This window comes from Gossypium hirsutum, chromosome A13, assembly GCF_007990345.1.
Source record: "Gossypium hirsutum isolate 1008001.06 chromosome A13, Gossypium_hirsutum_v2.1, whole genome shotgun sequence".
Lineage (NCBI taxonomy): Eukaryota > Viridiplantae > Streptophyta > Magnoliopsida > Malvales > Malvaceae > Gossypium > Gossypium hirsutum.
In genome coordinates this window covers 4,789,340-4,802,629 of record NC_053436.1, presented here as the reverse complement: position 1 = coordinate 4,802,629, position 13,290 = coordinate 4,789,340, and the positions used below count along the sequence as shown (strand labels likewise).

General features: G+C 35.0%; 1 protein-coding gene across 2 annotated transcripts; it reads right to left on the bottom strand.

The window, feature by feature from the left end:
• Nucleotides 1–422: 422 nt before the first annotated feature.
• On the bottom strand, nucleotides 423–6,551 carry LOC107894249 (cytochrome P450 CYP749A22). 2 transcript variants are annotated; one of them, XM_041084561.1, is made up of 5 exons: nucleotides 6,327–6,551; nucleotides 1,814–2,037; nucleotides 1,512–1,744; nucleotides 1,052–1,430; nucleotides 423–969 (listed from the first exon to the last, which is right to left on the bottom strand). In XM_041084561.1, the coding sequence occupies exons 1-5, from the start codon at nucleotides 6,487–6,489 to the stop codon at nucleotides 529–531; spliced, it is 1,440 nt and encodes a 479-aa protein (XP_040940495.1). In that variant the 5' UTR covers nucleotides 6,490–6,551; the 3' UTR covers nucleotides 423–528. The 2 variants fall into 2 exon arrangements, with proteins under 2 accessions (XP_040940495.1, XP_016675000.1); XM_016819511.2 differs by lacking the exon at nucleotides 6,327–6,551 and adding an exon at nucleotides 2,117–2,507.
• Nucleotides 6,552–13,290: the final 6,739 nt, after the last annotated feature.

The window sequence follows — 13,290 nt, the reverse complement described above, 5'->3', positions numbered from 1 at the left end:
GCGTTGTTTGGCGCTCCTGGACTTGACATCTTCACTGTTTTTCAAATGCTGGATGGGTCTTATTCCTAGCTGTGTGATGAGGTCCCATAATGTCTCCTATGTGAATGCTTGTAGAATCTAACTGCTTCGCAGATACTTAAGCAAAATGTGGAGTCCAATGTCTTCATGGCGTGTATATGACTGGGTTGTGATGTTCTTGTTGCTGTGTTGCTGTATGATGTTCAGGGAGCTGACTGGATTTGCTGCTGCCGTTCCAGCTTTTTAGGGTAGTTTGAATTGATTTCTCTTTGGTGGACTATTTTGTTGTTGATTATGTTATTCACAGGACTGTAGAGCCTGCTCCTATGGTGGCGATGTTTGCTGTAATACCTTCTTAACCTTTAACAATATAAAAAAAAAAGAAGCAGCATATAATCTTGTTACCAAAACATGAAATCCCCAAACCATATATCATCATATGGTTGCAAAATACAGTATCATCCGCATTTTATTATATATTACTATATTGGAGACCAACAACCTAGAATTTTAAATATCATAATTTAGTGAATGAAACAACAACTGAATCCCATGTTGTGGCTTGAGTGTAAGACGTTGTGCAGGTGCGTGAACATAGGTAGGGGAGACGATGACAGTGTAGCATTGCAGAATCATGGAAAGTGCAATTTTTGCTTCAGTGATTGCAAAGCTCATGCCAACGCAAGATCGAGGTCCCAATCCAAAAGGCATAAATGCAGCTGCATTGTACTTAGTAGCTTTCGCTATCCCTTCAGCAAACCTCTCTGGTTTGAAAAGATTAACATCATCTCCCCATAAGTCAGGGTCATGGTGAAGTGCTATGATTCGCATGTCGACCTCTAAATGAGTAGGCAGGACAAGTTTTCCTAATCGGACTTCTTTTCCTACTTTTCTTATCACACCATTTACAGGAGGATAGAGCCGTAAAGTTTCATTGATAATCATGGTAATCTGTTGGAGAAAAAGAAATCCAAAAGGCAATATAAATGATCACTGTTAGTTTCAAGCTTCTGAATTTGTATAGTTTGCTTACCGTTTTTAATTTGGCCATCCCTTCAAAATTTGGGTTTTGATTACCAAAGACCTCAATCACCTCTGCTCTTGCTCTGTCTTGCCAATCGGTGTGTATTGCTAAAAGCAGGGTTGCCCATGCAAGCAAGGAATTGACTGTTTCTTGCCCACCAAAATAAAAAGTTTTACACTCATCTACCAAATCTTGTATCGAAAGTCTGTTTTTCTCGTCCGCCTCATGATAAGCATTTACAAGTAATCCTAGAAAATCACAGCCGAAATTATCAGCTTCTCCGGTCACTACCCTCTCTTCCCTTTTTTTAACAATGCTCATCACAGAATCATGTATCATTTTGGCAATTCTTTCTGATTCAATTTCATCAGCAGATTTCCAAAACTTGCTGAAAAGGACAACCAGATTAAATCAACCCATTGGCAGCTGCAGTATGTTGATTAACAAAGTAAAGATTTGATGAAGTTACCTGATGATGGGAATCTTTGCTTTAAAAATATTTCTGCCTGTAATTACTGACAACTTCATCAACATGTCAAAAATCTTCTCACCTTCCAAGTAACTGCTACCAAAGGCGGTTCTGGATATCACTTCTGAAGTCAATAATCTGAACTCTTGGAACACTTCTATCTCTTTGCCCTCCTTACTTTTCCATTTCTCAAGCAAGGTTTCAACGCTAGCAACTACTGCTGGAGTCATATTCTGCAAAAAATTATCAAGTTTGTAAATGTCCCACTACAATAATTAGATTAGAAGGTACAGATGATTTACTTTTAAGCTTTCCCCATGAAAGGCATAATTGGCCAGTTTCCTTTGCCTTGCCCATTTCTCACTTTCGGTTGAAGCAAGCCCGTCGCCTATTAGCTTGTCGATGAAATATGAGCGCTTTGGCTTTGGAAAAGCCTTTTCACTGTTTTTAAGGACCTCTTTGACCCGTTCTGGGTCTGTAATTAGCAGTTGTGCTCGAATTCCATTCCAACTAAGATAAGTCTTCCCTGAAAGAAAATGATTTCTCTTCGTGGAAAGTGGAGGTTAATCAAAAAATACTACCCAAAAAAAAAAACATATTCTCACCATATTTGTTGATCCAGGAGTAAACATGAGGCATGACTCTGGGAAATATATCGTGTGTCAACGCCATACGTTTGGTAGATGCTTCCATGAGCATTTGGGCAGCTTCTTTGTTGTTTCCGTGGATAAATTCATAAGGAGGTCCTCTGGTTCCTTGTGAATTCAAGATGAGCTGTACCCGATGAGGAATCCACCAATACTTGTAGAAAACATTGAGCAAAGCTATGAAAAGGTACAGGCATAAAGAAGCTGTAAAAAGGATTAGAAGATTTCCCATGGTCTCCATTTTCTTATCTTCACCGATCAGATTTTGCAGTGTGACGGTAATCTGGGTTTTGCAAGGTGACAGTCAACACTTTTCGTATCATGAGACTACACTTGTCCCTCTTCAAGGTTCATGTCATTTTGTCCCATTTACTTAGTATATTTTTCTTTGAAAATTACAGCCATTTCTACACAGAGAAATGGGAAGCCTGCAGGATTTGAATTCTAGTTATTATTCAATACCTGCTACTAGGGCCCTCAATGAACAGGATGGTTTTCTATAAACAAAAATTAAAAGAACCTTTTCTCTTGACGACTGACGAGATATGTTTCGGTTCAAGTGGTGTTAATAACTTTTTTTTTTTAGAATTTTATCTTCTTTTTATAATAGGAGCGGATCAGATTGGGTTTAGCATTTTTATTCAAGCCAAGTTTGAGAGAAAAAATTAAGCTTATTTTTTAGCCCGGGCTCTAAACAAGCTTAAAATTTTGATAATATTATTTTTAAACAAATAATTAGTTTCCTTAATATTTTTAATTACTTCTTTTTATTATCAATTAGATAATATTTTGGTGCAAAATAAATTTCAACGAACATAATAATATGATTACGTATAAAATTTTTGCAAACAAAATATTATGGTTGTTAAAATTAATTTTGCACAATGATTAAATGTCGTGTAATATAAGAAGTATCCAAATATTATGTCATTGTAAATTAATATTTCACAACTAAGTAAAAAATTGTTATGTAAAAGCATTAAAAACCATATTATTATTGTTGTTGTTACGTAAAGTATTTGGCAACCACGTTTTATGGTTGTTAAAATAAATTTTTATAGTTGTTGCGCAATGTAATACATAACCAATTAAAACATCATTGCAGAATAATATTTAGCAACCAATAGTATAATTGTTATGTAAATGATTTGACAGCCACGTTTAATGGTTGTTAAAATATTTTTTTTAGCAATGAAATACACAACTAAATAAAATATCCTTACAAAATAATATTTGGTAATAGATATTATTATTGTTGCGTAAAAAAACCTTTGCATTTTAATTTTACATTGTTGCAAATTTTATTTTGCAACTAATATATTATTGTTACGTAATAGTGTTTGTAACTATTATCGTTGCGTTAAAAATATTGTAACAAATTTTATTATAACTAAAATATTTTTAGATAAATAAATTATATCGTTAAAAAAATATATTTTAAAATAAAAAAAGTTGTTGGAATATATATAATTAAAAACTATTATTTAATTTGCAAAGTCGTACATTAAAATTTTATATTTTAAAACGAAAAAAGTTGTTGCAGTATATACCTCGCAACGATTTTTTTTTGGTTACAATAAAATTGTAGTAAAGGTAATACAACATTTAGCAATAAATTTTAAGGTTGACAATTCATATTTTGTAATATATTATATTACAAAATTAAAAATGAATCGTGCCAGGCTGAAGACTTAAAAGGTGGAATCCAAATTTCGCTCGTATTTTAAATGGACTTTCTTGCATTTTGGAGCTTTGGCTGTGTATTTTTCTGTATTACTTTTGCATTTTAATTTGTAGATTTTGTATGGCAATTGTAGATTTTGAAATATGAAATGGCTTTGCTTGAGTGGAGGGGATTAGCGAGAAAGTGGCTTCGCTATGCTGTCTTGAGGGAGTTTCTGGTCTATCATTTCAGGTTTTTTCGCGGATGGGATGGCGAAAGGTCGTGTGCTTTAGTGGAAATGGGTAGTTTTTCATGGAGAACGGACTTTTGCCCTGCAACTCAAAAAGATGGAGCCTTGTTATAAGTAGCTCTTCCTTAAGAGAATATGTCAAAGATACACAGGCAAAGGAACAATGTTTCTGGTCTAATGAGCTTCGAGCCTTCGATGAAAGCTAAACAAGCAATGTAATGGCCGGCTCTAGGACTGAGTGTTTCAAGCAGAAACTCTGGAAGAAGGGAACCAAGTGGAATAAAAACTTCACTACTGCAGTAGTAATAGAAGAAAGACACCTAATAATAGGATCCACCACCTGAGGCATTGTTTGGAGCTCCTGGACTTGGCATCTTCACTGTTTCTCAAATGCTGGATGGGTCATATTCCAAGCTGTGTGATGAGATCCCATAATGTCTCCTATGTGAATGTGTAAAGAGAATCTAACTGCTTTGTTGATACTTTAGCAAAACGTGGAGTCCAATGTCTTCATGGCATGTATATGATTGGGTTGTGATGTTCTTGTTGCTGTATGATGTTCAGGGAGCTGACTGGATTTGCTGCTGCCATTCCAGCTTTTTGGGGTAGTTTGAATTGATTTCTCTTTGGTGGACTATTTTGTTGTTGATTATGTTATTCACAGGACTGTAGGGCCCGCTCCTGTGGTGGCGACGTTTGCTGTAATACCTTTTTAACTTTAACAATATCAACAAAAAAAAAAGCATATAATCTTGTTACCAAAACATGAAATCCCCAAACCATATATCATCATATGGTTGCAAAATACTGTATCAGCCACATTTTATTATATATTACTATATTGGAGACCAACAGCCTAGAATTTTAAGTATCATAATGTAGTGAATGAAACAACAACTGAATCCCATGTTGTGGCTTGAGTGTAAGTCGTTGTAAAGGTGCATGAACGTAGCTAGGGGAGAGATTGATAGTGTAGCGTTGCAGAATCATGGAAAGTGCAGTTTTCGCTTGAATGATTGTAAAGCTCATGCCTACGCAAGATCGAGGTCCCAATCCGAAGGGCATAAATGCAGCTGCATTGTACTTAGTAGCTTCGGCTATCCCTTTAGCAAACCTCTCTGGTTTGAAAAGATCAACATCATCTCCCATAAGTCAGGATCATGGTGAAGTGCTATGATTCGCATGTCGACCTCTGAATGAGTAGGCAGGACAAGTGTTCCTAATTAGACTTCTCTTCCTACTTTTCTTATCACGCCACTTATAGGATAATAGAGCCGTAAAGTTACATTGATAATCATGGTAATCTTTTGGAGAAAAAAAAATCCAAAAGGCAATATAAATGATCACTGTTAGTTTTCAAGCTTCTGAATTTGTATAGTTTGCTTACCGTATTTAATTTGGCCATCCCTTCAGAATCTGAGTTTTGAGTATCAAAGACCTCAATCACCTCTGCTCTTGCTTTATCTTGCCAATCGGAGTGTATTGCTAAAAGCACGGTTGCCCATGCAAGCAAGGAATTGACTGTTTCTTGCCCAGAAAAATAGAAAGTTTTACACTCATCTACCAAATCTTGTATCGAAAGCCTATTTTTCTCGTCCGCCTCATGATAAACATTTACAAGTAATCCCAGAAAATCACGACCGAAGTTATCAGCTTCTCCGGTCACTACTTTGTCTTCCCTTTTTTTAACAATCTTCATCACAGAATCATGTATCATTTTGGCAATTTTATCTGATTCAATTTCATCAGCAGATTTCCAAAACTTGCTGAAAAGGACAACCAGATTAAATCAACCCATTGGCAGCTGAAGTATGTTGATTAACAAAGTAAAGATTTGATGAAGTTACCTAATGATGGGAATCTTTGCTTTATAAATATTTCTGCCTGCAATTACTGTCAACTTCATCAACATGTCAAAAGTCTTCTCCCCTTCCAAGTAACTGCTACCAAAGGCGGTTCTGGATATCACTTCTGAAGTCAATAATCTGAACTCTTGGAAAACTTCCATCTCTTTGCCCTCCTTACTTTTCCATTTCTCAAGCATGGTTTCAACGCTAGCAACTACTGCTAGAATCATATTCTGTCACTGTTTTTAAGGACCTCTTTGACCAGTTCTGGGTCTGTAATTAGCAGTTGAGCTCGAATTCCATTCCAACTAAGATAAGTCTTCACTGAAAGAAAATGATTTCTCTTCATGGAAAGTGGAGGTTAATCAGAAAATACAACCCAAAAAAGAAAAAAAAACATATTCTCACCGTATTTGTTGATCCAAGAGTAAACATGAGGCATGACTCTGGGAAATATATCGTGTGTCAAGGCCATAGGTTTGGTAGATGCTTCCATGAGCATTTGGGCAGCTTCTTTGTTGTTTCCGTGGATAAATTCATAAGGAGGTCCTCTGATTCCTTGTGAATTCATGATGAACTGTACCCGATGAGGTATCCACCAATACTTGTAGAAAACATTGAGTCAAGCAACGAAAAGGAAATGTAACACCCCAAACCCGACCCAGACGTTATGACCGGATCCGACATGCCACATCGAAGCGTTCAAAACATTTTGTATTGTTGATCCAGAAAAACTTACTTAGTGTTTTAAAAGATAATTTCATTATAGGTTAAAGTGAATGGAAGCTGTGCACCAGGTAGGAAACCGAAAAAGAGGTGGTGAGTCCATCGGACTTGCTTAAGTACCAAGCTCCCTTTGGATCCAATCCTAGACATGCATACCGCCATTGCCACACCTTAACGTCATGGATATTTCTAGGAAACCGATTTGATTAAGTCATTTTTAGGAAAAGTGATTAATTTTGGAAAATACTTTCATTGCGGAATCTTTGCTTGTTGTCGTGTTATTTTGAAATCAATTGTTTTTGAAAACGCGTCCTAAAGCTATCCAATTTCAATAGTTAAATATAAATATTACCTATCTTAATAAAACATATAAAAACCATCAAAAATAAATAAGCGGCCTTATTACATTTAAAAGCCCAAAACCTCAAACGTAATTAAAAGGATGTCCAGTTCACCAGAAGAAAATCAAACTTTCAGAACGGGTGGCCACTCCAAATTCCCTCACAGCTCCAAGCCCACTATGGTTGGGGATTACCTGCGTGGATGAAAATAAAAGGGGTGAGTTTGGGGAAACTCAGTGTGTAAAATAACCCAACCATAGCCTAAATCAGTTCAACCCATAGAAACAGAATAAGTTGGCCTTAGCCCAGAACAGAAATTCAGAATAAAGCCCATAGGCCCATAACAGAACAGAACAGATATTACATGTTTATGCAGAAACCCAGCCCAGATTCATCCATAACACCCCCGTACCAGCCTTACACCATGTGGGGAGACTACTCGACCCACCCAACCGCTACACACCACAGAAATCGCAGCGAGGCTGCCAGATATTGTGACGAAGTCACCAGATACAGATATTGTGGTAGAGCCACCAGAACAGATATATGTGATAGAGCCACCAAATCAGATAATCGTGTCATAGCCACCAGAACAGATATATGTGGCAGAGCCACTAGATCAGATAATTGTGGCATAGCCACCAGGACGCTTCCTCTATAATATAACCCATGTCCCCATGCAACAGATATATAATCATGGCATACATCATACAGAATCAGATCGTCATGCTTTTCAGTCAAAATTAACCCTAGAGGTATAACGGTAATTTTGCACCTAGGGGTATAACAGTAATTTTCCATACATAGAGGTATTATAGTAATTTAGCTGCTTTTAGGGTTTTCATGCATATCCTAACTATTTACGTACTATCAGAACACTTACCGCGCATACTTACTGAATTGAGCCCATTGGCCCATAAACCCGATCTTTGGCCCATTAAGCCCAAATTATCAAAATGTACGAAATCGCGCGTACTGCAGTTTATTACTTTAGATTACCAAATATACAAACCCAACTATCTTACGAGCATTCGCACACTCGCAAATTCCCAAAATACCGACTTTTCGGCTTTTGCCAATTTAGTCTATGAGAGGGTGTCAGTTACACACATGTTTGCGACGATATGCTGACGAGATCCACACACGAACTGCCTACAATTGGATTACTAACACGTTAATCTAACTATTCAAATACGAACTACGTATTAACCCCTTACAATATTCGGCCAACCACACCTAAAAATCATAGTAAGCTTATAAGAAATCAATAAGCAACTCATTAACAATTTTTTTTGTCAATGTTTACGACATAATCAAAATTTCACTGCAAGCTGTCTTCCTAAGCAACAGTCACTAAATCATTTATAACTGGAGCTACGAAACTCCAAATCAAGTGCCGTTAATTTTCCCTAAAAATAGACTCATATATCTTCTATCCATAAAATTTTAAGAATTTTTGGTTTAGCCAATCAATACCAGATTTTTCTCAAAGTTTCCCATGTTTCACTGTTTGACTAATCTGACCACTCTTCATTACGAATCAAATTTCTCATTGTACAGAATTCAAAAATGTTCTCGTTTATTCCATTTGAAACTAGACTCATTAAGCTTTAATTACATAACTTATGCAGCTTCTAACTCATCTCCCACAATTTATGGTGATTTTTCAAAGTCACGTTACTGCTGCTGTCCCAAGCAGATTTATTACCAAATCACTCTTTCACACCTAACTTGCATGCTTGTTATTTAAACATGTATATCACCAATCAATCATCACATATCTATGATTTTACTTAAGTATAATCTCCATTTCATCATTTTAAAGCACAACATGTTAGCCGATTTTTCCCCTTAGCATCTAAGGCACATGCATGCTCATTTGTTTGGCTCAACTTCACCTATCTTCCATTTTTCATCAAAAGAACATGAAACAACAACCATTTCCTTCATTTTAATTCATGACTAAATGCTCACAACACAAATAAAAACCAAAATATGCTTCAAGAGTTAAGGTAGAATCAAGAAGAACTCATGAACATCAAGATAGAAGCAAACTACCATGAACTTACCTTCAATTTTCTTCCCCAAGTGACCGAACATTCAAGAGCTTTCTCCTCTCCTTTCTCTTCTCTAACTTTCGGCTATGATGGACAAAGATGGACAAAACTTTGTTCTTTTCACCCCTTTTTCTTTTAATAAAATTTCATATTTCATCCATTTAATTCTTTAATACAAAAGACATGAAATGCTCATCATGGAACATTTACCTAAACCATTATCATGGAATATTTACCTAACTCATTATCATGGAATATTTACCTAATCCATTATCATGGAACATTTACCTAACCCATTATCAATTTGTACCATGAATTATGGATATTAAGTGCTCATATTGTCTACAACAACATGATGGCTGGCCACTTCATGTAAAATGGGAGGTTTGTCATGCAAATCCTCCTATTTTGCACTCCTATTTATTCGGCCACTTCAATTTAGCCTATAGCATTTTCAAACATTTTCATATAGGTTCTATTACATAATTTCACCCCCTTTTCTTATGGAACAAAAATTAAATAAAATTGTCGGGTTCTATCTTAAGCTTGGGCCTTCTAGAGGCCCACTAACATAATTAAACCTATGCCAACATTCACAGAATTCCCGAAAATTGGGGCGTTACAGGAAGAGGCATAAAGAAGCTGTAAAAAGGATTAGAAGATTTCCCATGGTCTCCATTTTCTTAACTCCACCGATCAGATTTTGCATCTTGTCGAAACCATTTTTTTGAAAACGGGCACTGAGTTTGTTTGAAAACGAAAATTAAAACGTGAGTCGCCACCGATCTTTATTTGGTGTGATCGAATCACCTTTGTTTTAATAAAACAATTTTAGTTTATTAAAATGACATTTTGGTCTACGAAATTCAAGAGAACAAGTTCAGGAGTCGGTTACGTGCGAGGAAGAATTAGCACCCTCGACACGCCCAAAAATTGGTACCGAATTATTAGTTAGTGTCTTAATGTCGAAAATTGAAAATCGAGAATGAGTTTGAAATACGATCATTTTTATTAACATCAATTTTAAAATTCTTGAATTAGCTCAAAACGATTGTTGAAGATTTCCTTATCTCTAGATATCGAAGTATCACATCCCGTAAGTTAGAACACAATACATGAATTCCCGAGCGCAAGGTCGTCTTTAATTTAAATTGGAATTCCATGTATTTTAAAACTTAAAAGGATATTTAGCTGTTTAGGATCAACGAGAGAACCGAAACCCCGTAAGTTAGGGCACAATTCTTCGATATTCCAAAATGCGAAACATTGCCTTATTTTGAAATTTTGTTTTTAAATAGTAGCGAATACGGTAGTTGAACGACGTATGTTATTTGTTTAGGTTAAAATAAAGCGATTTATTGGATAAAAGTATTGGGGTTTAATTCATGAAGCAATGATATGAAATACGATATAATAATGAATGTGGACGATAATACATGAATAGCATCACGCAAATGTACGACGATAATGTGAAAATACAAGTGAACATATTATGGTAGATACAATGACAATAATGATTCAACATACATTATTTACATACTAACATTAGCAATCGAGGAATAATAAAAACATAGATAACAAATTAAAAAAAATAGTATAAAGCGAATCAAAATAAATAAAACGTAAAAGCTATTTAAAGTGATAATAAATAAGTTTAGAAATAAATAAAGTAAAAAAATGAATTTTTTCTAAAATCAATGAAGCATAAAACAATTTAAAAAAGGATGATATATATATATAAATTTTAGAACAAATAATGCACATATATGTACATAAAAGTACAAAATGGGTAAAAAAAACATATAATGAATAATAAATAGAATGTTTAAAATAAATAAATAGAATTTTGAAAGGCATGTAAAACAATTTAAAGTACTAAATAGCTTTAAATAAATAATACATGAAACGATTTTGAAATAGAAGTTAGTACTTTAAAGTAAAAATATAACAATTTATAATAATGTTTATGAATAATATTTTTAACATAAGATAAAATGGTATAAAGTATTCATAATTGATCAATAAGAACAAATTAAAAATATCATGTGAAAGACATACAAAATAAAGAAATGTAAAAGAAACAAACACTCTATAAAAGTAAAAATAAAGTAAATAACATACGTGTATACTTAAAAAGATTATTATGTAAAACTTGGAATAAACAACAATAAAACAGTTTAAAAAAAAAAAACAAATGACACATTTACAAGTATCACATAAAATTTGAAGCTAAATAAAATATAGTATCTAAATAAATTGTATATAGGACATATAATAAAATATAATAAAACAGTTTGAAATAAAAGGGGGAAATGATTAAATTAAAATCAAAGTAAAAGAAAAGGTATAAATTATAAATGACAGAAAGCTGCCAAGGACTAAATCAAAATGCGCCCGAAGTTGTGAGGACGAAATGAGACAATATCCCAAGTCCAATGCGCTGCGTTTCAACCATCCAGGTGAGGGATTGAATCGAAAATAAAATGAAATAATAAGGCGAGATTAAAAAAGAAAAAAAAAACAAAATGGGACTTAATCGATTGGTGCAGGAAAGAAGGAGGGACCATAATCGCAAATAGCCCATTTGGGCCACAAAACACGCGGGTCCCCCTTCCAATCGGGTCGGGTAGCGGGTTCCCCCCTAAACGACGTCGTTTTGAGGCATGGGGGGGTGTGTGCAAAATGGCAGCGTTTTGCATGGCTATTAAAGCCAAAATTTTTTATTTTTCTTTCCATTTCAGCTTCATTTTCTTCAAAAAAAGGTAGAGAGCCTTTCTTGCTCTCTCTCCGTCTTCTAATTTCCCCATTTGGCTAGGGTAATATACCCATCATCGTCGGACCACCGCTCCTCCACAGTAGACGGTGGTCCGGGAGACGCAAAACGGTCCCTTTAGCGTCGTTTTGACCGGATCCAGAGGTTTAGCCCCTTATTTGCGACAAAAAAAAAGAATAAAAGAGGACTTTTGGTCATTTTAGCCAAACCTTAAAAGGTTGTAAGGCCCTCGGCACCGGTGAAACACCCACGACGACGGAGGACGTGAGGCTACTCAGGTAAGTTTATTTCTTCCTTTTTTTTTTGAAAGATTTTAGTTATGAAATAAAAAAAATAAAAATAAAAGAAGCAAAAAACAAAAATAGATAGTAAAAAAAATCCACCTTTCGAAACTTCTGTTCTGTTTTTTTATTAATGGTATGCGTAAAAAATTTACAAATGTGTATCTTGGCTTTTTAAAGTCGATTAAATGACCCTCTACTTTTATTCTCTTTGTCGTTTCTGCTTGTTTCTTTTGCTGCCCTCTGTCATTGTATTCAATTTTTTTGCAGGTATCAGAGAGGTGCCAGGCGCATGGGAAGCTGGTGGTTGGCTCGTGAGGAGGTGAGGCGGAAGGGCTAGGGTTCCTGAATTGTTTTGTGTAGTTGGGCTAGGGTAGGTTAGATTTGGGTTTTGGGCTATTGTTTGATTTGGGCCATTTTAATGTATAAAGGGACTATTAATAAACATTTGGATTTTCACCCATTTTTGGTTTATTTTGTTTTATAAACATGGGCCAAAATTGGCTATTACACATCTGTTATGGTAATCTGGGTTTTGTCGCTTTTTACAAAAATAATTCGAAAATTTTTTATTAATTATAAAAAAAGTCACTTTTATGAATATGTATGTCATTTAAAATGATGATGAAAGTTGGTGGACTCAAAACATATTGATTGATGTTGGGTTTTTGTGGGAGCAGAGGAAGAAATACAGGACACAAGACAAGCAGCAAGATACAAGATACAAGAAAAAAATTTTACTTGCTCACAAATGTGCAGCAAGGGAGCTTATGGCTTTTAGCTCTTTTTTTTCATTCATTCAACTAGAAAAAAAATACATCACTAAATACTACCTACTACCACTAAGTAGCCTAATAACTTGATAAACATTGCTTGTACACATAAACAAGCCACCTAAACTAGTCATTCAACACCTAAACATATCAAGTTGTCATTAGCTTGTTCATTTTCAACTATTTTGATTACAATGAAACTAAAGAAAAAACCTTGTTGTTACAGCAAGCATACGTGCTGCAGCATGTTTACAAGCTGCATGCACTTTGACCAAAAATATCACAGTAGCATGGTCGTGAAACTAACTAAAAACTCGACTAAGGCAAGTGCACCTATCAAACAGTAGTATAGTTATGGTGAGATCGGGAATATCATATCCACGAGGACTAAAAGTACTAGTATTTACTCTCTTTTTATTAT